General features: G+C 41.4%; 1 protein-coding gene across 4 annotated transcripts in view; it reads left to right on the plus strand.

Moving 5' to 3' along the window:
* IP6K1 (inositol hexakisphosphate kinase 1) overlaps positions 1 to 24,017 on the plus strand; it is a 37,615-nt gene continuing 13,598 nt past the window's right edge. Inside the window, exons 1-2 of one of the 4 annotated variants that reach the window (XM_025272891.3) lie at positions 1 to 205; positions 19,976 to 20,326. In XM_025272891.3, the coding sequence (XP_025128676.1) occupies positions 20,104 to 20,326 (223 nt within the window). In that variant the 5' untranslated portion in view covers positions 1 to 205; positions 19,976 to 20,103. Of the gene's footprint in view, positions 206 to 258; positions 539 to 19,174; positions 19,829 to 19,975; positions 20,327 to 24,017 lie in introns of those variants that run through there. The other 3 variants (XM_025272892.3, XM_044934398.2, XM_044934399.2) reach the window with 3 other exon arrangements.

A 24,017-nucleotide genomic window follows, 5' to 3' on the forward strand; every position in this document is an offset into this window, starting at 1 on the left:
CCCCGCCCCCTCGGCTGGCCGCCATCTTGTTGTTGATCCGTACCTAGTGGGCAGCGCCGGGAGCTGGACCGAGCGGCCGGTGAGGGGCCGCTCCTGCGGATCTCAGCCACCTGCGCTGCCTGCCAGGGGGCGGGCCGAAACCTGGAGGCCCGGGGGGCCCAGCTCCCGTGGGGAGCCGTGGGCGCCCGCTGCCCAGGCCGGGCCGGTGAGTGACAGGAGCCGGGCCGAAAGACCGGCCTGACGCCGCGGGGCGGGCGGCGGCGGGCGCGGGGTTGGAGCTAGCGCGCGCAGGGCAGGGGCATCGGCTGAGCATCGCTCGAGCGTCCTTATTGGCCGCCCGTGAAGTCTCCTCGATGCTGGTGCCGAGGTCGCAGGACGGCCTCGGGATAGAGGTCCAAAAGCCCCGCGCCTGAGGGCTGGCCGGCGGGGTAGCGGGAAACTAGTTTCTGTGACTGAAGCCCTGGGCTCCACTGACCCGCAGCGCTGAAACGTGTCCAGTGCCAGCTTGATGCTCTCCAGGGTCTTGTGTTGTTCCCAGGTGAGAAATACACGTACTATTTTCTTAGATGTCGCTCCTGCGAGTGACTTTCAGACCGATTGAGACTAAGACTAGGTCAACCAGTCGAAAGCCCCCGCAAAGCAGGCCGGCCCGTGTGACGGCCCTTGTGATTCAGACCAGGCTAAGGCCCCTCTCCCCGGAGCCTGCCTCTTGGACTCCTCGGAGCTCACCGTTTGCTTCTTCCTGAAGGGCCTCATCAGATGTTCCTGATGCCCGAATTTTGGTTTGGGACATACATATTTTGTTGTTATTGTTGTTCTGAATCACCACTTTTTGGAGTGGTGGTAAGGGCTTCCTCTTTTGGCTCTGGGAGAAAGTGAGTATTGGTGGTAACTTGATTGGTTTTATCTCCTAAAAAGATAATCTGCCAAGTGTAGTTAAGGAGACAAAAGAAATGTAAGAGGGTGTTAGAATCAGAAAAAGAAATGAAACTTCTTTTTGTCTCGTGAATGCCAAATTAACTTTTAACAGAGTAAATGTATCTTGCCCAATGAAACAGACTTCCAGGCCCCCTTCTTTTGTGAGGGTAAGAGGGTTAGAGACCCCACATAAGGTGTGCAGATCTAGGAAACCTCTGCATATAGGATGAGATTTGATGTCCTGATGTGCTGAGGGCTCCAGAAAACATTTCTGTTTGCCTGTGGTCCCTTGGCTTCTCAGCACAGGCTTCTGTCTGTGGTCATACAGAAAGCCTGCCTGAGACCACTAAGAAGTTGAACAACAATACTTTGTGCGCTTGTGTCAGGATCTTATCACCTCAGAATGTTTAATTTTGCAAGAAACTATCCGTTTGGTCAGGAGATGCTTTTGGAGAAATGCTGAAACCAGAGGCAGCTGGTGGCCTGTTGCTGTTTGCCTTGTGAGGAGAGAGAGAAGTTGAGTGAGTAGTCTTTAGGCATTTCATTACCCTCCCTTGGGCCATTTTTTGAATCTTGGATGAATTTTCATTTTGGTGAGACCAGTTCCTTGGGCAGTTCTTTACAAGAAAGGAAGATGCGAAAATATTAGGAGCTTCTCAAAATGGCCTCAAACTAACTTCCCCCCAACTCCCCTCTGATTAACACTTCCTTTAAAAAGTTAAGGCTGCCACAGGGTTAAATGCTTGCTGTTTTCTGTGAAAAATAACCATAAATTAGGCTCTTAGTCTGTTTCAGTTATCTTTGAGATGTAGAAAGAGAACAAATCTCTTCCTTAGTCTACTTAACTACTTTAACTTTTGCATGCAATTTTAGGTTCAGGTGTCCATTATAGTCCATTCCCAGTCTAACGCTGTGTTAGAACTGTTTCCCCAAGGAAGTTACAGAATAGCCAAGAACTCTTATTGCCTTTTTTTTTTTTTAATGCTTTATTGCCTTGTGAATACTTAGGAGTATTAGATCGTGCTTGCTTGATTAAGCCTATTTTGTTACTCAGAGATAGCTTATAGCAGTACTTCTATGCTGGGCATTTTTAAATGCAAATAAGTAGGGATGTTAGAATAGCGGACCTTCCATCTACTTTAACTTTGTATGTACATAATTCATCTGTTGGAGAAGGCGATGGCACCCCACTCCAGTACTCTTGCCTGAAAATCCCATGGACGGAGGAGCCTGGTGGGCTGCAGTCCATGGGGTCGCTAAGAGTCAGACACAACTGAGCGACTTGACTTTCACTTTTCACTTTCATGCATTGGAGAAGGAAATGGCAACCCACTCCAGTGTTCTTGCCTGGAGAATCCAAGGGACGGGGGAGCCTGGTAGGCTGCCGTCTCTGGGGTCGCAGAGTCGGATATGACTGAAGTGACTTAGCAGCAGTAGCAATTCATCTGTAAATATCAGCATTTTTAACTGTTATGAGCAACAGACTTAATGAGTCAAAACTGCTTCAGGCATATAGGATGAGATTTGATGTCCTAATGTGGCATTTTCGGTGCTGCTGCCCAGCTGGTCCCAACCCACCTCTCCCAGGTATGTCCTAATCCTCACCACCCGAATGGTTTGGTAATCATTCCATGTGTGATATTTTCTTACACAGATCCTGTTGCCAGCTAATCCATTTCCTTTTGCCCCTCTTGGGGATACCGTTTGCCTTCAGTTTCACTTCTCTTTTCTCAAGTCCAGCTCAGGTCCTTCTACCTCCTTTATGAAACACTCCCCGAAACATTCCAGTCTTTGGGAATACTCTACTCCCTCTGAACTGCAATGGTATTACTGCTCTTATTACAAACAATAATACAGTATATACTCTTTTAATAATAGCTTTTTTCTGATTAGACCTAACCCCTTTCCTGCGGAGATTGTAGTTTTGTGTCTTCTTGTACCTGCATGTAGTAGATGACAACTAAATGTTCACAAAAATGTGCTAAATGTGCCTGAGTTGGGACACACTCTAATTAAACAGGGAATTGGAGGGAATAGGCAGATAGAAATGAGACTTTGACTGTGGAGCTCCATGTCCTACACTGCCCGGAGGGCTTGCACTCTCGCACCGCACAGAGGCCCATCATTCTATAAGAGGCAGGACTTGCACATAGTGCAGAACTGAAGCCCAACAATAGAAAGTAATTCTGCGTCTCAGAAATGGCTGTGTGGCTCTTCCCTTTTCCTGGCTACTTTTGACTCTCGGAAAACATGTATTGGGTGAGCATAGCGTTGAGATTCTTAGACTCTTCTTGGTTGGGTCTTCTCACTGCCACCTTGGGCTTCTGTAAATGTGTCAGAAGTATTTGCTGCTTGTCCTCCCAGTGCTGCCCTGAAACTGTAAGGAGCAGTGATGGGTGGAGCTGGGGAAAGCCAGGTAGAGCTGTCTCTGGGTTGGAGCAGAGAGGCATTTTGTATGTTTGCACCAGGAGATCTGTGCTTTTGCCCCGATCTTAAATCATATTTCATTTCTCTTCCTGTACTACAGCAGGATTTAAGCAATGAATTCTGTGTGGGAAAATCTAAGCAATCTTGGTTCTTTTATAAGATTGAGACTCTCATTCATGTTCTCTGCTATTACAGTTTGAAGTTGGGTTTATGTAAGAGGCATTGCAAATGAGTTGATGGGAACATATGTTCATTTCAGTGTTGGATCCCTGATAGAGACTTTGTTTTTTTGAATGCTTAGAAAATCTCATCTCTTCTGCAAAAGTTTTTATTTGTGGGTGGGGATTTAGCTCATTTATTCCTGTCCCCTCATTTTCCAGAAAGTGAGCAGGCCTAGGACTGGACTCTTTTCAAATCTAAATTTTGATGTCAGGAAATAAGAGTACCTTGAAGACCATAAAAATCTGAGCCTGTTACGATTGAATGAACTAAGCAACTTACTCTGTAATCAAAAAGTTAAATAATGAGAACTGTTGGTTCTTATAAACTCGGCTGGTGAGAATGTAAAGTGATGCAGTCACTTTGGAAAATAATCTGGCAGTTCTTCAAATGTTTAGAGTTACCAGCAATTCCACTCCTAGTTATCTACCCAAGAAAAATGAAAACATGTACAAAGCGAAAACCTATATATGAGTGTTTATAGCAGTATTATTCATAACAACCAAAATGGGAAATGACCCAAATGTTTATTAACTGATAATGGATCAATAAAATATGGTGTATACATATTTTATATATACAATGGAATATCATTTAGCAATAAAAAGGAGTGAGGTACCAAAATATACTTCAACATGACTGAACCTGGGAAACATTATGCTAAGGGAAAGAAGCCAGACACAAAATGTCACACATTATATGATTTCATTTATAAAACATATCCAGATGAGGCAAATCTGCAGAGATCGGAAGTAGATGAGTGGTTGCTTAGGGCAAGATGAGAGGTGATCAGTATGTTCTGAAACTGTAGTGATGGTTACACATAACTTTTATATACTAAAAGCCCTTGAATTGTACACTGTATTTCTTATTTTATTTTTTTTGGCCATGCCGTGTGGCATGGTGGGGCCTTAGTTCCCTGATCAGGGATTGAACCCGTGTTCCCTGTGGTGGAAGCATAGAGTCCTAACCACTGTACCACCAGGAAAGTCCCATGAACTGTACACTTTAAATGGGTGACTTGTATGCTGTGTGAATTATATCTTGAATCTGTTATAAAAAATAACTTATCAGTAATGTATATTCACTAATTTAAAAAAAGATCATATATGAATAACAAGAAATAAAAATAGGACCATCCATAATTTCACTGTTAGTGTTTTATTGTTTGACCATATTTCTTCAAGTGATTTTTTGTAAGTTTTACAAAAATGAAATCATGCAGGACACCCTAATTGGTACCTTGTTGCAGTCAACACTGTATTATAAACTTCTGGGTTGGTAAATGATGTATTTACATCAGGGGCTAGCTGGCAGTAAATTAGGGAAGCTGAAGGGGAGCAAGGTGCTACTCTGCTGCCTCGTTTCAGCTGTAGTACAGATTTGCCTTAATTTCAGGTGAAAGTAGAGTGCTTTCGGATGAATGTAGAGTGCTCCTGTGAAACCTTTTGTGAGCCAAAATGACATAAAGTGAAAAAACAATTACCTTAGGACTCATCTTGCCAACGGACGTACAGTATAAATCAAGATAACGCACAGATGCTCACAGACAGTTCAGAGCTGTGGCAGCTTGAGATGCTGCGTGTCGTTCCCGGGAAAGGAGCTTGGCAGTGCCACTCTCGCTGCTCTGGGTGCACTCTGCCTCTGTAATGACTCCCTGCAAAACAAATACTGAATGCTGTTTTCACTTGCTGCCTTTTCCTAAAAGTGAAAATGCTCTTTGGATCTGTTTTGGTTAGTGAAAGCAGTACTAATGTCTGTCTTTCGTAAAAACACAGTGGTGCAAAGTGAATTTTTGAAAAGTGAATTTTGAAAATTTACGCTCTGTAAACAGGTGTTCTTTTCATGATCTATTTAGTGGCATGATTTTTCATATTTTTGTGTTTTTTATGGATAATTTTGCTGGTTAAAATGGCTCCCAAGTAACCAATGCTGGAGTGCTGTCTAATCTTAAGTATAAGAAGGATGTAAAGTGCCTTATGAACAAAATACATGTGTTAGATAAGGTTTGTTCAGGTCTGAGTTATAGTGCAGTTGGCTGAGAGCTCAGTGTTAACGAGTCAACTATGTGTTTAATAAAGTGTCTTTAAACAGTAATATACATACAAGGTTATATCTTATATGTGTGTAGCTATGAAAGATTAAAAATTGATTGGTGAAAGTGCTGTGACCAGAGGCTCAGAGAAACTTAACTCTGTTTCCTCTAGGAGCAGCAGCTCAGCATTCACTAACTTTTTTTTGTTTGCAGTGACTTTATAGAACATAACTACTGTGAGTACTGGGAATTGGTTATATTTTCTTTCGTATCTAGTTTCTTTTGCTTAGTATGATGGTATGATGTTTCTGAGATTCATCTGTTTTGGTGTCTTCCTTTTTTATTGCTGAGTAGTATTCCTTTTTACAGCCGTATTTTTTGCTGCTAGGCATTTGGGTTGTTTCTAGTTTTTGGCTCTTATGAGTAAAGATGTAATAAATGTTCTCATACAAGTCTGTGTGTGTACATGTTTTCATTTCTCTGTGGTAAATATCCACAAATAGAATTTCCCTGACCCCCAGACTACATCACACGGACACTGTTTAGGAGAAAGTTGAACAGTTCTATGGACTCTGGGCCCAGTTTTGTTATTGCTCCTCCTTGTAGTTCTCAGCTCGAAGTCTCATTTTCTGTTTTTTTGCCAGATTTCCAGATATACCCATGCTAAGTCAGAAACGAACGGGCATTCTGTTGAAGTGGGAAGTTGGAATAATTAGGAACTATTGCAAGTAGACACTAGCTTCTAGATTGAGGGGGTCTGTTTGCTTTAAGAGCTTCAGTTACTTGTCATGATCCTGGGTTTCTGTTAATTGATGCAGGTTAGGAGGCTTCTTGGTCATCCACAGGGTTCATCCTGCATCTCTCTGTGGAGCCTGGCCATGGTGATTTGCGCCTTTGTAAGTAACCAAGCTCAGTCCCCACAATTGGTACTGCCTCTTTAGACCATTGGTCATGTGGCTGCTATTTTGCTACCTAAAAAAAAAAACCAACTTATACATGTGAATTAATTTTAATTCATATGCAACTTTTTTCTTTTTTTAAAAAAAGCTTGACTCTTCTTTGTCTGATGGTCTTCCATGGGTGCTGCTTGAAAACTAGTACCAACCAGAGGCTCCTAGCTAAGTGTTCTAGATTTTAATTTCCAGGAGCAGTGAGCAGTGATGAGTGTTCACCCCTAACACCCCATCCCATTGAGGTCATTTCTACACTGTATATTCACACCTATGTTGGGCAGATTGAATTCTGTTTCATTGACTTCTTGTGCCAGTGTTCAATGACTACTTCTTTACAGCCAAGAACTTGATTATCAGCATCCTCTTTTAAAGCGTCTTAAATCTCCTAAAGAATAACACTGATTCTTATGGAATTGCTAAAAAGCTATTTTCTGTATGGAAGGTAAGGTGGGTATTTAAGATGAGTGAAACTTTCATGTGGGAGTTGGCTGAAGCGAGAAAATTACTCTTGAAATACTGCTTCTTTAAGAGAGGCTTTTAGTAAAATTTTGAAGTATCTTTTATTTTTAGTTTACTGTATTTTTTATAGTTTGTTCAAAGAGAGAACCAGTATGTAATATTCCTCATTTGATTGGAATCTACACTCCCTGGTCTTCATGGCTTTTTTCCCTTTTTTTTTTTGAATAACTAAGTGGATAAAAGAGAAGGAATTTCTTTTTTAATAGACCCACGAGACCAGTAGCAGTACATTCACTTTACATGTGAGGAAACTGAGAGCAGTGTTTAGGCAGCACAGCCAGGAGCGTCATTTCTGCCTTTTCAGGATAGATAAGCTCTGCCTTCCAGTGTTAGTTTAAGCATAGATTTTTTTCTCCTCAAATGATTGGTTTTTCCCTGTTAAATTTTTGTTTCCTTTTAAAGTAACTCCTACTGAAGTATAAAATACTTATAAAGTGCACCAAATTTGATGATTTTTACACCTGTATATACCTAGATAACTGCCCAGATGAAAAACTAGAACATTTAAATAATTTGGCTTTGGGGGGACTTGCCTGGCAGTCCAGTGGTTAAAACTGCACTTTCACTGCAGAGGGCATGAGTTCTATCCCTGGTTGGGGAATTAAGATCTCTTATGCCACAGGGCACGGCCCAAGAAAACAAAACAAAATGAAAAAACTATAGCAAAAGAAATCATTTGTTATGATGACTCAGTGGTAAAGAACCTGCCAATACAGGAGACACAGGCGACTCGGGTTCAGTCCCTGGCTTGGGAAGACCCCTTGGAGAAGGGAATGGCAACCCAGTCCAGTGTTCTTGCCTGGGAAATCCCATAGACAAGAGAAGCCTGGCAGGCTACAGTCCATGGGATCACCAAGAATCAGACATGACTGCACAACTAAGCACAAGTATTTGTATGTGTATGTGTGTATATATACGTGTGTGTGTGTGTGTGTGTATAAAGTGGAACTCACCCTGTTTACTCTCAGCCTGGTATCCTCAGAAGGGTGCCACTGGGTCCCTTGCTTCTGGATAGGACCCAGATGTCTAAGCAACCTCTTTTCTGAGGATAAACAAAATGGATACCTTTAAGCCTCTTTTCCGCTTCCCCTTATTTTAGACCTCCCAGATTGCTCTAGGTCTTTGCACATATTTCTGGTTTCTAGGTGAGGGATGTCCCAGTCCCTGGTAGATTGGAAGGGCAATCAGGTTGGCAGCTATACTTACCTCAAGAATGTTCTCTATGTTTCTGTCTTCCTCAGAGGTGAGGTTTGTGAGCATCTTCCTGAAACAGTTCTTGGGGTGCGAAGGAAGGACTGTTTTTTTTACCCTCATAAGTATAACTAATCTTACCAGCACCTACAGTCTCGTGTGCGTGCTCGGTCACTTTAGTCGTGTCTGACTCTTTGCGACCATGTGGACTGTAGCTCACCAGGCTTCTCTGTCCATGGGATTCTCCAGGCAAGAATACTAGAATGGGTTGCCATGCCCCTCTCCAGGGGATATTCCCGACCCAGGGTTTGAACTCGCGTCTGCGTGCGTCTCCTGCATTGCAGGTGGATGGATTCTTTACCAACTGAGCCACGTGGGAAGCCACCTGCAGTCCCATATGTATTAATAAAAGCAAGAATTGACTTGAATTTAAGAAAACATTAGTTTCCCTTGATTATATACTTTAGAGAACAAATATGCTTTCATGTTAGTTTTCAACTGTAGTGTTTTTTGTCCTTGAATTTGAAAGTATTTGAGAGTATCTTTTCCTCTTAGAGTCTGCATCAGCTTTTTATCTCTGAAACAGTTAGAAATGAGTTTTCATAAAGTCCAGAGCTATGCAACTAGAGCTTTATATGTTGTTCTTTTCTGTGAGAGTGACTATCTGTCCATTGTGTTCTTTTCAGTTGAGTGATTTTGCTCTTTTTCCCTTGGAGAATAAAAAACAAACCAAAGATAAATTATTGAAATATTGCCAAAATTTTACTTAGCATTCTTGCATTACCAAGTTTAAATTACTTTTTATAGACTTTTAAAAGACTAAATAGATCTCATATGCTTTGTTTTAAGGTCATGATATTTTGGCATTATACTTTTAGTGCTTGAGTATATTTAGTTTTAGAAGTAGAAATATTGGATTTCTAAACCAGTTTTAATGAAAATATGAGTAAATTTACAAATATACCTGTGCAGTTTGAAGGTACCAAGGATACTTCTTTTTACAAAAATATTGCATACCAAACTCAGGTGATTAGTCTGAGGCTGTAAAAATACATTGGCCACAAAATTACCAACTCTAAACCAGCTCCTTAGAGTGCACTCTGCTGATCTGCATTTTGGAGTGTCTGTGCCCGCCCAGCTAACAAACTTGGACAAACTTGGTGACCAGGTATTGTCTTTCTCTTTCTGTGAAGACAATGCCTTCCTAGTTCTTAAAATAGTTTGGACCTTATTCTCCACCATATCTGATTGGAATTTCTCTGTCTTTGCCAGGGCTTTTATTCATTGCCACTTTCTAGGCTTGCTTTGTTGTTGAATTAAACCAAACAAAACTAGTTATATCTCCTAAATTTAGTTTAAGTTCTTTGAGATGGTTTATTCTTTATAATTGAGATTTTCTGTATATTTGTCTGATTTTTTTGCCGCTTGTTTCTCTTTTGTAGTAGTAATAAAAATGATCTTATCATCTTCTTCATAGGCTATCTTCCTTTTTCCTACATATCTTGTTTAGTTTCTGTTAATTGCCATTTTTATCCAGGTACATTTAAACCTCTTTTTTCATATATCAACTCTTTTTAGAGTCAAAACAGAATTTTACGTTCTCTTTCTTTGGTTTGGAATTCTGTCCTTTGGTTATCATACTTTCTTCTCTGTAAAGCCAAGTTAACTCTTTGTTCTGGTTTTGGTAGCCCTAGGTTAGAAATCTGTAAACTTTTTTGCCTTAACAATCCTAATAGTAAACAAAAAAAGAGAGAGAAAAATCTTGTCCTGTCATGAACATGTTTCATATGTCGTGTACTTTTACTGCTGTACACATCTGTTATATACATCATATATATACATCTCTTTTTATTGTGTCGCTACCACATGCTGGACATGTTGAATAATATGTAGTGAAAAAATATGCTTTCCTTCATGGATCTGACATTGTTATAATAAAAACAATAAACTATGGACATTATCAATAAATAAAACATAGAACATGCCTTGAAAAAAGAAAAAGAGCAGAGTAAGGAAGATGGAACATCCAGATGGGTTTGCAGTTTACACTTAGGGAGGTTAGGGGAAACCTCATGGAGAGAGATTTGAGCAAAGGAGGTGAGGGAATTAGCCACTTGGATATCTGGGGGAGGAATGGTCCAGACAGAAGGAATGGCTAGTGCAGAGACCCCAGAGTAGGAATCTCCCTGTGTGTCTAGCCAGTGTGGCTTAGAGTGAGGTAATAAGCAAAGGGGAAGAGGATAGGAATCAGATTAGAGGGAAAATGGGGGTGGGGAGGAATGCAGAACTTGAAGGTTATGGCAAGGCCTTGGGTGAGACAGGAGCCATTGCAGGGTCTTGAACAGAGAAGTCACATGCTCTGACTCTCAGTTTAACAGAGCCCCTGGCTGCTGTGTTGAAAACAGGCTGCAGGAGGGCCATGATGGAAGCTGGAACACCAGTGAGGAGGGGGGAGATGTTGGTGATCATACCAGGTGGTAGCACTGGAGATGGTAAGTAGCTGGATCTGGACATGATCTGAAGGTAGACTCAGTGGGGTTACATGATAGCCTACTGCGCTGGGGGTTGAGAGAAAGAGGAAGCAAGAATGACTGTCAGGATTTTTGTGAGAACAGCTGTAAAGATGGAGCTGGGATGGGTAAGCAGGTTGGAGAGGTTTGGGGGGCTTTGGGGAGATGAGTTCTGTCTTGGCAATGTTAAATTTAAACTTCCTAGATCAAATAGTCAGTCAGTCATATGAATTTGGTGTTCCAGAAAGAGGACTGAACTGAGAGTGTAGCTAAACAAAGGAGGACCAAGGACTGAGCCCCGAGGCCTCCAGCGTTAAAAGTGTGGGAAGAAGAGACAGAACCAGCAAAGTAGATTGAGTACCAGGAGAATGAGGAGAGTGGTGCTTGACGGCCAAGTGAGGAAGACAGATTAAGCAGTTCTAATGTTTTCTATCCAATTAGGGCTTTCCTCATAGCTCAGTCAGTAAAGAATCTGCCTGCGATGCAAGAGGCCCCGGTTCGATTCCTGGGTCTGGAAGATCCCCTGGAGAAGGGATAGGCTACCCATTCCAGTATTCTTGGACTTCACTTGTGGCTCAGCTGGTCAAGAATCCACCCGCAATGTGGGATACCTGAGTTTGATCCCTGGGTTGGGAAGATCCCCTGGAGAAGGGAAAGGCTACCCACTCCAATATTCTGGCGTAGAGAATTCCATGGACTCTGTAGTCCATGGGGGTTGCAAAGAGTTGGACACGACTAAGCAACTTTCACTTCACCCAATTCCAGGTATTCATACCCTACTTTGGAACCATTGCTAGCACGTTCTTCTGTCATTTACTGTGTATTAACATCAGGCTTCTAACACTGTGAAGGCTTTTTGTTTTATTTAAAGATACACAAGTTCAGAGAATGATACTAGTGTGCTGGGCACAGAGATTAGAAAATGTTAACATTTTACCGTATTTGTTTCAGACTTTTTAAAAAAGAAATTAAAAATTATTAAAAGAGCTGAAGTTCCCTTTTCTTCCTAGATAACCAGTTTCTTCCTTTCCTTTCTTCCTGTAAAGTTGATGCACATTCTTCCATTCCACATCATTGTTCTTGTTAATACATATATGTGTCCATAAAGTCATGTATGGTGTTTTATGTGTTAAAAATTTACAATGATGACACACTAGAAATATTTCCAAACATGCTTTTTCCAATTTGTTTTGAAATGTATTCATGTTGACACCTGCGGATTATTCATTCGGGACTGTACAGTTTATAAATACACTCATTCATTTATCCATTCTTCCACCGATGGGCCTTTAGGGCATCGCCCGTTTTTCTGTCACAGCAGTGGCGCGGTGATCGTTTTGAACCTGCTCTCTTGGGTACGTGCTGGGTTGTGGAGTGCACACAGCTTTGGTTTTGTGTTGCCATCATCATCATAAGAGAGAAGCCATTTCTCCCTGGCTGGCCAGTGCTCGGGATGTTTATACTTTTTATTTTTTCCAGTCTTATAGAATTGAAATCATTTCCTGTTTAAGTTCACATTTCTCTAGTATTTGTGAAGAGGGGCATTTAATCACATGTTTATTAGCTACTGAGCCTCATCTTTTTTCCACCTTCTTATTTTCCTCCACTTATATTTATAGAAATTCTTCATATATTGTTTACTGATTTTCTTGATAATTATCAATATTGCAAATACCTGTTCTTTGTCTGACTTTTATCTTTACTTATGATTCTCTTATACAGAAAAGAAGAATTTTATTGTGGCTGGTGGTAGGAATGGGGCGATTGCGAGCGGGTATGAAGGGTCTTTTGAAGTGATAGAAATACTATAAAATTAGGTTGTGGGGATTGTTGTACAACTCTGTAAATTTACTAACAATCATTGTACACTTAAGTGAATTTTATGGTTTGTAAATTATACTTCAATAAAAGCTGTTACAATTAACATTTTTTTTAATGTGGTCTTATTCATCAGTGTTTCCTGTTGTAGTTTGTGTGTTTTATGTCTTATGGAATTTTACCTAATCTATTGTCAAAAGGCATTTAAATTTTTTTCTAATTACTTTCAAGTTTTATTTTGGACATTTGTATGTTGGGAATTTATTTTGGAGTATAGTTGGAGGTAAGGATAGAATTTTATCTGTGTGTAGCCTCTTATGAGATTATATCATCTTTTTCAATTGATTAAATGGGTATTTAAATGCTACTTCAGTTACACACATCCACTCTCATGTCTGAGCCTAAGATTTTTTTGCCTCTCTTTGCAAAATATCACACTCTGTCTTAATTGCTATAATTTCATAAGGAGCTTTGCTATTGGGGAGGGCAGATCATCTTTCATTACTTTTTGACATTGCTGTCTAGCGACATTACTTGGTCTTTACTCCTCCATGTGAATATAAAGTCAGATTGTCAAGTTTGTCAAAAAACCCTCTTAGAATTTTTGTTGAAATTGCATTGCATTTCACTATTGAGCCCCACACTCCATGAATATGGTGTATTTATGTCTTCTTTTAGGTCCTTCAGTGAAGTTTTATAATTGATCTGTAATACTTTTTAAAGATTTATAGGTACTTTATATAGTTTTGGTTGCTGTTGTAAATGAAATATATTTAAATAATTTCCATTTTCTAATGTATTCTGCTGGTGTAGAGAACTACTTTTCTTGTTCTTTATTCCCTTTTAAGTTCTGACTTAGAGTAAAGTTCGAAAATCTAGACACACAGCTGAGTGCATATGTACAGTGCTCATCTTTGTCACCTCTACCTTCATGTTCCTTCTCAGTTAGTATTTTCCCAGAGAAACCACTGTTGAGATTTTCATTATCATTTTGAATTTCATATATGTATAGAATCACAGCACATGGCCTCTTTTGTATCTAGACTCTTTCTTGCTACATCACACCTGTGAGATTCTTCTATGCTGTGTTTGGCAGTAGTTGGTTCTTTTTCATTTCTCTGTAGTATTCCACTGTATGAATATACCACAATTCACAGATTTTAATTTTTTTTATAAAATTAAATATCCCAATTATTAATTTACAAGCCATAATAACACCTTATAATCATTTTACCTCACAACAGCTTTGCTTTGAAAAAGGAAAATACTAATTTGAGCAATATGAGAAACTTTATTTTATTTGAATAGATACATAATTCATGTCAGAGTTCAATTATATGTTCAAGAAGTTAGTTACTATAACCAGAAGGTCAGTCTAACTAATTTAACTAATGTCTTTACAGGGCAAATTTATTTCCATGTGTTGCTGTTGACCAGTGAAAAAAAATTCAACTTGAGAATCTCGGCAGGTTCTTTTAAAAAATAGCCTCCTTCCCATTTTATGCAGTAAAATGTGGAACCAGAGCTTTCTAAAGAAAATGAAGGACAAACAGGGACTATATAGCTGGTGGTGCACAAACTCATAGGCAGAGCATGGAGCCCTGGGGAAGCGGTCCATTCATAAGCTGACAGAATTTTAACCATTTTAATATAAACTGCCAGGGATCTAAAAGAACTGATCCACACAAACTGTTTCCTCTCTGAACATCCATCACCAGTATATTTGGAGGACATCGCTGCTACTTAGGCCCCTCTTACCAGCATCCACATTTGTGAAGAATACCTGCTGCTTCTCATCCTCAAGTGTAGACCTTTGCTCTGCTCATGCGGCTGGTGACAGTGGTGAAGAAGATGCAGCTGTTACTGAAAACCCTGCAGACCAAACCAGTGGTCCTTTCATTAGGGCACAGACAATCTTTTTATGATAAGACAAAAAAGGACTAAAACTGCATCTGGTATTTAGAGGGTAGGATTCATGTAATTTAATTACCACATGATTTTGCCAAGCCCCAAACTTACCATTTTCCAAAGAATCTGTTTTGGCAAACCGAAGCCTAACTTGGTGCTAATACTTTTCCTGCCTACCCTAGAGCCTGATTCAGACCACAGTTCAAACCCAGTGAAAATGACACGGTAATCAGCACAAGTGGTCTTGTCTACTTTAATGCATAATATTAGAGAATACTGTTGATTAATTTTCATTATTTAAGATTGTGTTCATCAAAAAGGAGCTTTACTACTAAATACAGAAATGTATCATGTTTCCACAGAGGGAATTTTCTTATTTTTAAACATTTTAAAGTAAAATAATTTTCATGCTAATACCCAGAAAGTTACAAACTATTTTCATAGAAAACAACAGTCTCCTTTTCACAAAAACAAGATTTCCTCGCCAAAATAGTCTACCAAGTCACGGCAGAAATGGTGAAGTCTAATCAGATAAAGAATAGATACCGTGGTAGCAGAGCTTAAAACTCTCATCATGATTCCTGCTCTAGACCGAATGTTTGTTTTCCAGATTCATATGTTGACACCTAATTTCCAGTGTGTTGGTTTTTGGAAGGGGAACCTTTGGGGTGATTAGGTCATGAGGATGGAGCCCTCATGAATGGGATTAGTGCCCTTGTAAAAGAGGCCCCAGAGAGCCCTTTCACCCCTTCCACCATATGAGGACGCAGTGACTCACCAAACATCAAATTTGCCATTGTGTTGATGTCGAATTTACCATCCTATGGAACTAAGAAATTTCTGTTGTTTGTAAGTCATTCAGTCTGTGATACTCTGCTACAGCAGCCGAAACAGATTAAGACAATTTCCTTAGGATCCTTCTCAAAACCCAGAGAATGTTCTTCCTTGTAGTTACTTTCTTTTCATAGTCCTTAATGCCTCCAAAATGAGAAATGCCCTGTTTATGCCAAGGACAAAAAGGTATAGAGAGGAAAGAAAATAGTACGTTTCCTTTCAACCCTGAATCTGGGTGAATGCCACTTCAGATGTTACTGTCAAAAGAATTAGGCTATAGGAATTCAGTCCTAACTGCCATTGCTTTTCACTCTGCGTGTTTGTCAGTCATAGCAAAGGGCCACGGGGATGCCTGGGGAACGTGTGGGAGCCTCTTCGAGTCCTGGAGATGCTTTTAATAAATTCCAGCTTTCTGCCCCTCAAGTTCCTCCATGCCTGTGGGTCCTGGGTCTGCGTGAGTAGTGGAATTGAAGTCGCTATTTTGTGGGTCTTCCCTGGCAGTTCAGTTGTTAAGACATTGTGTTTCCACTGCAGGGAGCATGGATTCCATCCCTAGTTGGGAAACTAAGGTCCTGCATGCCGTGCCGGGTGGCCAGAAAAATAGGAGGGGAAAAGTGACTATTTTGTAATGCTTAAGCACAATCCTTCATTGCTTTCCTTGATATCCAGGAAGCCAACCCTTGCCAGCATAGAGGTCTGTATCTGTAGGGATTTCACCTTTCCAGGGAAAAGCCTTTTGAATGTTACCTGGAAAGCAGACAAGACTGGTAACTTGGAAACACATTTACATGAGAGCAGATCTCTACAGAAAACTGAAACTTGGCCACGATTTCTAAAATGCCACATAGGGAAAAGAGCACTATTTATTAATACAAAGTTTTCCGCAGGGGAAACCTTTGGCGGTTTTGTTTACAAAACAAAAAACATCCTGGTAGGGAGTTTTTTGTTTGTTTCTAGTTCAACCCATGGGAATGAAACCATTGTCCCTCATGCTTTCTGTTATGTGATATTTTTGATAGTTTGTAGCTTTTTAAAGAATTCACAAGTTTTTCTTCATGCTGGGAGCTTCTTAAATCTAGAAAAGACTGCAGAAGCTGTTGACATCTTGAATGGCATAAACTAGTTGAAGTGAGGTCAGTGTATCTGCAGAGGACAGTCTGGGAAATCTTCGAGAAGTAATGACACTCTGGAAAGTACAATTTATTGACTATGTTGCGTTTAGATCCATTTGTTAAAAAATGATCAGTAAGGTCCTGAAGTAGCAAGAGTATAAATCTCTTTTATGGTCAGCCTCCTGTTGAAGCAAGGTAGACTCAGTTCTAAGCTAATTATTTGAACATTTGGACAGGTTCATTTCTACATGTGAGAGAACGAGTTTTCTGTTGGTCAGACTCTGGTTTAGTATCTTGGTACCAGCCCTGTGGACCAGACATAATTCCGATGCTCTGCCTTCAGGGACACTGGAAGGATTAGAGAATCACATTTTTCATTTTGAGGCTTACGGAGAATATGCCCTTTGTCATTAGTGAGAGAGCTTGTTCATCATTTGTTGAAAGTCTCCTTGCTGTCATCAGAAAACAGTTAGTGACCACTTTATGTGCAAAGTGTAATAACTGGAGACTTTGGGATTTTGATGCAACTATTTCTGTCCTTTCATTTATGATGGTTTTGATTACAAGTGACAGAGTACCTTAATACGACTGGCTTGAAGAATAAAGGGAAACTTATTTTTGCTACATAACAGGATATCCAGTACTTCAGTGACAGTTTCAGGAGCCCTGATTTCTTCTTCCTGGTCTGTGTGCTCGGCGTGTTGGCCTTGTCCTAGGCAGGGATGTTTGAGAGTCATGGGGTAGCTGCAGTAGTCTCAGATGGCACATCCAGATATCGGAATAATAACCTGAGGAAGAGGAGGTGCCCTTCTCGTGTGTGAAGAGCAGGATAAGTTCCCAGAGAACCTCTGGCCAATTTCCCCTCATCTCATTGGGAAAAAGAGTTACGTGCTTTTTCCTAAGTCAATTCATAAGAAATGAAGTAATGTTCAGGATTCTCGCTGAGCTTGAATGGAGTTTCATGTTCCCTTGAAGTTTGGCTCAAGGAACAATGTGAAGAACACATGAAAGGTGTTGTTCAGTGTACGTGAACAACATTGGGACTCTGTTGGAAAGGAGTAGTGCAGCTAGACGCCGTCATCCATAGCTCTCAGCGCACAGGTTTTTCAGTGGGCCTTGGTGGGCCCCAGATGTCAAGAACAGCCTCTGGTTGTTTATCAGAACGAGTCAGAGCTTTTGATAGAACCTTCAGGACTGTGCAGTAGGCGAGGAAAGCCCAAGCCCTTCACCTCCATCAGCATACCCCACAGAGTTGGCAGCAGGCATGTCTTCACAAGGAAAATTGAAGTTTCTTACTTGTAAGTCATTACAAGGCTCTGCACCTTGTAGACCAGTAGGTATGTCCACTTTTTCAGGTTCCCAGGTTATTTAAAAGAAATGCCAAAACAGAGCTGTAGAAACATGGTATATTTTACATGTTTATTTCCCAGAAAGTATTTCAGACCCAGAAACAGTACCATGACTTTATGTAGACATCCTGTGGAAACAATATCAGAAGGCCAGATCTGACTGGAGATCGGACAGAATTCTGCCTTTCGGTCCTGTGGAGGCTGCAGAGGATCCCAAAAAAGACTGCAGAATGTTGAACTCAGAGTCCAGGGGAATGGCTCTAATGCCTGACTCCTCTGGGGTACTTGGCACTGTTGACCCCCTCTCCTAAACCAGATACCCACTGACACAGGCTAGACAGCATAGCACCTTCCTGGTATCCCATCTGTGATCAGAGGCCATCCCGGGGTAAAGGGGAGGAGGCAGGGCAGGAAGCACTTGGCATTGCTACCTGAAGTCTCCTGCCACGGGGGCACCTCCAGGAACCCTGAGGAAAGCCTTCTGCAGTTGATTCGTGTCCTAAGCACTGACACTCCTTTCATGTTTTGTTTTCATATAGTTGTGCTTTTACTCACTGTGGTCATCTTCCTCGGATTATTTAATTCATTGTAACAAGCTTTTCTTTCTTTTGGTGAGCACTGCTCTGTGCCAGGAACTGCCTCAAACCCGAGTTGGAGTTAATCAGAGAGAATGGTTTGGTTGTGGTGACAGATGACAAATAGATGGCAGGACAGTGGACGTATTGCTGCTGTAGACTTGGCACAGGATGCCACAGGGGACGCAGAGGTGTGCATCAAACTTGTACGAAGAGAATGGAGTCTGAGCCATATCCCGAAGGAGAACTTAAAATGAATACCTTTAAAGGGATGCTGATCCATTTGGGGGAGTGGGAATGGTGTTGATAGCACATAGTTTCCTGGACAGCTTTGGAGTAAAGAAAATTTTACATTTTGCAGTAGTGTTATTATATAGCTGATTTTGCTTCCCTGGTAGCTCAGAAAGTAAAGAATTCACCTCCAATTCGGGAGACCTGGCTTCAATCCCTGGTTAGGAAGATCCCCTGGAGGAGGGCGTGGCAACCCACCTTAGTATCTTGCTGGCAGAATCCCAATGGACAGAGGAGTCTGGCGGGCTACGGTCCATGGGGTCGCAAAGAGTCAGACACGACTAGCGACTAAGCACAGCATAGCATAGCTCATTTTGCCCGTAATTAGGAGGTTCAGAAAAACTAATAGTTTATCTCTTACAGGTAAAGCCGTATTTCTGCTCTATAAATATTTTTCTTACAGTCTTGATCTTTCAGATGTCTTGCCTACTATGTTCCTTTTTAAGTTTTAAAAATTTTATTGAAGTATAATTGATTTACAGTACCATGTTAATTTCTTTTGTACAGCCAAGTGACTCAGTTATACGTGCTGTGTTTCATTTTCTTTTCCATTATGGTTTATCACAGGGGATTGAGTATAGGTCCCTGTGCTGTACAGTAAGAGGCTGTTTATCCATCCTGTATATAATAGTTTGCCTCTGTTCATCCCAAACTTGCTGTCCTTCGCTCCACCACCTGCCTACCTACTACATTCCTAATTTAAAAGATATATTCATTATTAAGTGTTGCACTATAGTAACTTTCTTGAGGGAAAACTTATATTAAAAGGAGGTTATTTAAGTACAAAGAGCTTTTCTGTGTCCCGCTGTTTGTGTAGAATCAAACAGGAAGGGAAGCTCTGTGGTGCTTGGCATGGTCATAAGTTGATGACCATAGATTTAAAGTAGAAGAAATATGAAGTCTGAATTCCTTTGGGGGAAAACAAAATCTTTTTATGCTTCTACAATTCAGGAGGGAATGGCTTTCCCTGCCAGATCCTTGACACCTTAAGCAGAAAAGTTGGGAATCTCATGTGACCTGATTTTGGAGGTAAAACCCTTTCTTTGAGCCAGGGAGAGACTCTTGGCAGTACTGGGTGTCGTGAGAAATCCAGACAGAATGGTACAAAAGATGGGTGGAGGCGACCAGCATTGCACCATTCAGCAGAGCTCAGCCCAGCTCACTCCCAGGTATCCGACAGTTGTCCTTCTGGGGAACACATAGCAGGGAGCAAGACACACCCCTGTTCTTCCTCAGGAGTGGATATTCTGTGAACTCCAGAGAAACTGGAGCTTGCCGGGTGTTTTGATTCCCTCTTTTCCTCTCTTCCCTGTTAGGAGAGAAGAATAAGCTGAGCAGACTCTGACCGTTGGTTTTCAGCCTGCCAGGACCTTCTGCGTAGCTCTCCTTTCGTGGCTCATGTGCTACATCCTCTGGCCTCAGTGTGCAACTGGCCCCCAACGCAATGTGTGTTTGTCAAACCATGGAAGTGGGGCAGTATGGCAAGAACGCAAGTCGGGCCGGAGACCGGGGAGTCCTCCTGGAGCCCTTCATCCACCAGGTGGGCGGACACAGCAGCATGATGCGCTACGACGACCACACTGTGTGCAAGCCCCTCATCTCCCGGGAGCAGCGCTTCTACGAGTCCCTCCCTCCCGAAATGAAGGAGTTCACCCCTGAGTACAAAGGTCAGTCACTGGCCAGTTGGGAGAGAGCAGCAGCATATAGGCCCTCAGCCCAATTTTCCTTGTTCTTCCGGCCACGTGATATGATTGTAGGTCTCTGTTGTCTCTGTGCAGCTAAGTCACTTTGTTAAACAAAATTTGAAAGCATCAGCGAGGTCTTTATTTCCTGAAAACTGAGTCCATTGATAGGTAAACCCGAGAAGAATTCACAGCATTAAGTCCCGTTGGCGAAGAGCATGCTGTTGTCTAGGAGGTTTCCCTGTTGGCTGGGATGATCTAGGAGAGAAGGGGCAGCCCTTCTCTGCTCCCAGAGAAGGAATTGGATGCTCTCCAGGCTCGGGATGAGGTAGCTGGTGAGGAGGTGCTGTGGAGCTTGTGTGTGTGTGTGCTGGGGGTGAATGGATAGTAGGAAGTTTAGAGAAGGACTGGGGCCTGGAGGTCCTAACTTTTAAAGGAAAAATAATCTGCTTTATAATATAACTTGATAGGCCAGAACCCCATGAATGTATATCAGAATTTAAGTCACTTTGTTTTAAAACCTGATTTTTGTCACTGTGTGTATACATTTTTATTGACCCTCATGTATAAGTTGAGGCTTCCCAGGTGGCACTAGTGGTAAAGAACTTGCCTGCCAATGCAGGAGACATAAGAGATGCAGGTTCGATCCCTGGGTTGGGACGATCCCCTGGAGAAGGGCACAGCAACCCACTCCAGTATTCTTGCCTGGAGAATCCCATGGACAGAGGAGCTTGGTGGGCTATGGTCCATAGGGTCGCAGAGAGTCAGACACAACTGAAGTGACTTAGTACGCATCCATGCATGTATAAATTACGTTTTCTGTGTTCTTTTTATTTTGGCCGTGCTGCATGGCTTGTGGGAACTTAGTTCCCTGACCAGGGATTAAATCCAGGCCGCTGCAGTGAAGCACTGAGCTGACCTCTGGACTGCTGGGACGTGCCCTGTGTTGTGTTTTTTTTTTACCTTTTCCAAAGCAGTGTGAATTCAGTCATGTTTGCACCGTGCTTTACTTGGGAGATCGATTTAGAAAAACAGTCCATATTGGTATTGGCTTTTGTTCCTTAACTCTCTTATTGTGGTGAAATATACATAACATAAAATTTAACCTTTTTTTAAGGTGGATGCAGCTTTTTAAAAAATTAAAGTATAATTATACAGCAAAATTTACCATTTTTAAGTGTTTAATTTAGTGGCATTAAATACATTCACTATGCTGTATACCATTACCATTATCTATTTCTGGAACTTTTACATCACCTCAAACAAAATCTCCGTACCCATTAAATAACTCATTTCCCCCCTCACCTGGTACTCTCTAATCTACTTTCTGTCTCTATAAATTTGCCCATTTTAGATATTTCATACAAGTGGAATCATGTAATGTTTTTCCTTTTGGATTTGGCTTATTTCATTTAGCATAATGTTTTCAAGGTTCATCATGTGTCAGAACTGCATTTGTTTTTACGGCTGAATACTATTCCATTGTAAATATAAGCTGTATTTTATTTATCTGTTCATCTGTTGATAGACACCTGAGTTGTTTCCACCTTTTGGCTATTAAGAATAATGTCTCTGTAAGTATTACCTTACAAATACCTTCTTGAGTCCCTGATTTCAGTTCTTTTGGGTATATACCTAGGAGTGGAATTGCTGGATCGTATGGTAATTTTGTGTTTAGCGTTTTTGAAGAACTGTCAAACTGGTTTCCATATTAGCCTACCATTTGACATTCTTACCAGCAATGTTTCTTTTTCTCCACATCCTTACAAACCCTTATTTTCCATTAAAAACAATAGCAACAACTGTGTAGCCACCCAAGTGGGTGTGAAGTGGTATCCCATTGTTATGTACATGTTTTCTTAATGACTGATGAATGGTGTTGATGTGCCATTGGCTATTTGTGTATCTTCTCTGGAGCAGTGTCTATTCAAGTCCTTTGTGCAGTTTTGAATCGGTTGGTTTGTTACTGTTTTCAGAACAGAATCAGAAGCATATTGAGTTTGGAAGAATAAATACTCTTAACGCTGCAAAACGAGAGAGAAGCGAGAATCAAACACACTGCCGACTCCAAGTGGCTAAGAAACAAGTTACAAATGCTTTATAAATGTAGCTTCAGCCACCCACCCATCCACACTCAATACATCATGGCCAAATCTTTTGCTATAAAAATGCCAAAACCAGGAAAAAAAACTACAAGCCCTGTTAGCTCATGGAGTCCTCTTCTGATGCTAAGGGAAGAAAAAAAATCCTTAAAAATGAAGTGGAACCCCAGGCTGCAGAGAAATGTTTTCTAAATCACAACCACCAGAATTTGGACTAGTTAGAATCTCAAGGTGCCACCCAGGGAAGGATTATCAGTCATACATTGGTTCGGTTTTCCTTCCAACTGACTCAGCTTGGGGGAACAGAAGTCTAAAACCCATAACAAGTCTTTAGTATCTGCTTGATTTTCTTTCCTCAGGCTGCATTTTCACTAGGGAAGAGTAAATATACTTTCTCAAAAATATAAGTAAATTGAAACTGATCTCTTCTTTTTTTTAAGTCAAATGAAGTCCCAAGAAAATGGAAGATATGATGGGTTCGATTTGTGTATTTCCAAGACTGATACCATAGGGGTTTTACTTTTTTCTTGGCTGCTCTGAGGGCATGAGGAGCTTAGTTCTCTGACTAGGGATTAAACCCATGTCTCCTTCAGTGGAAGCACAGTCTTAACCACTAGACCACCAGAGAATTCCTTTACTTTTTATTTTGAAATGTAAAATTACAGAAAAGTTGAAAAAGTAATGGAGGTTCTCTAGTGCTCCCATGATGCCAGTGTACCGAGTGAAGCCGTCACTGTGCAGCTCACCTCTCTGTGGAGAGGCCTGTACTGGCTTTCCTTTGTGCATGGCAAGACCATCAGCCCTGGGTGAGATTCAGGAAGCGTCTTCAACCTCTTAAATTCTGCCAGGATGATGGTTTATTTTTACTTTTTCCACCAAGATGATATTTGAAAATATCTGTGTGAATGGAAAGCTGCAGTTGATGGTTCTCTCCAAGATGATTCAGATGCCAGAAGTGGATTTGGATGTAACCAATGTAATCCAAGCTGATGAACCCACTGCTTCAGCTTCCAGCACAGTGGGCTGAAATTCAGTGTTTGGAAGGGATTACAGGGCACTGAAAGACATCTTGATCAACACAAACTCAGCCTCATCCCTCCCCTTCTCATCCCTCCCCTCCTCATCCCTCCCATCCTCCCCTCCCCTCCTCATCCCTCCCCTCCTCATCCCTCCCATCCTCCCCTCCCCTCCTCATCCCTCCCCTCCTCATCCCTCCCATCCTCCCCTCCCCTCCTCATCCCTCCCCTCCCCTTCCCTCTCCTCCCCTCCCTTCTCCTGCTTGTGTTGTACTGGCTGCTCTGTGACCACTATAGGGTCCTCTCTACTGTTCACACATACTCAATGAAAGCATGCCAGAAAATTGGTGACTGCTTTGGTGAGCAGACGAAAAAACAGCCCTGTCATGAGTCAGCTGGGTGTTACTCTAATTCTGAAGAATGTGTTAAAGACTCAAATGAAGTTCGGTGTCCCAATGATGTATCCCATTGAAGGAGAAGGGAACATAAGACAATTTTTGGTTTTCTCTGTTTGACCAGAAGCATAATGCTATAGATGTAATCCCTATTGGTAGCTGG

The sequence above is a fragment of the Bubalus bubalis genome, chromosome 21 (assembly GCF_019923935.1).
Source record: "Bubalus bubalis isolate 160015118507 breed Murrah chromosome 21, NDDB_SH_1, whole genome shotgun sequence".
Taxonomy (NCBI): Eukaryota; Metazoa; Chordata; class Mammalia; order Artiodactyla; family Bovidae; genus Bubalus; species Bubalus bubalis.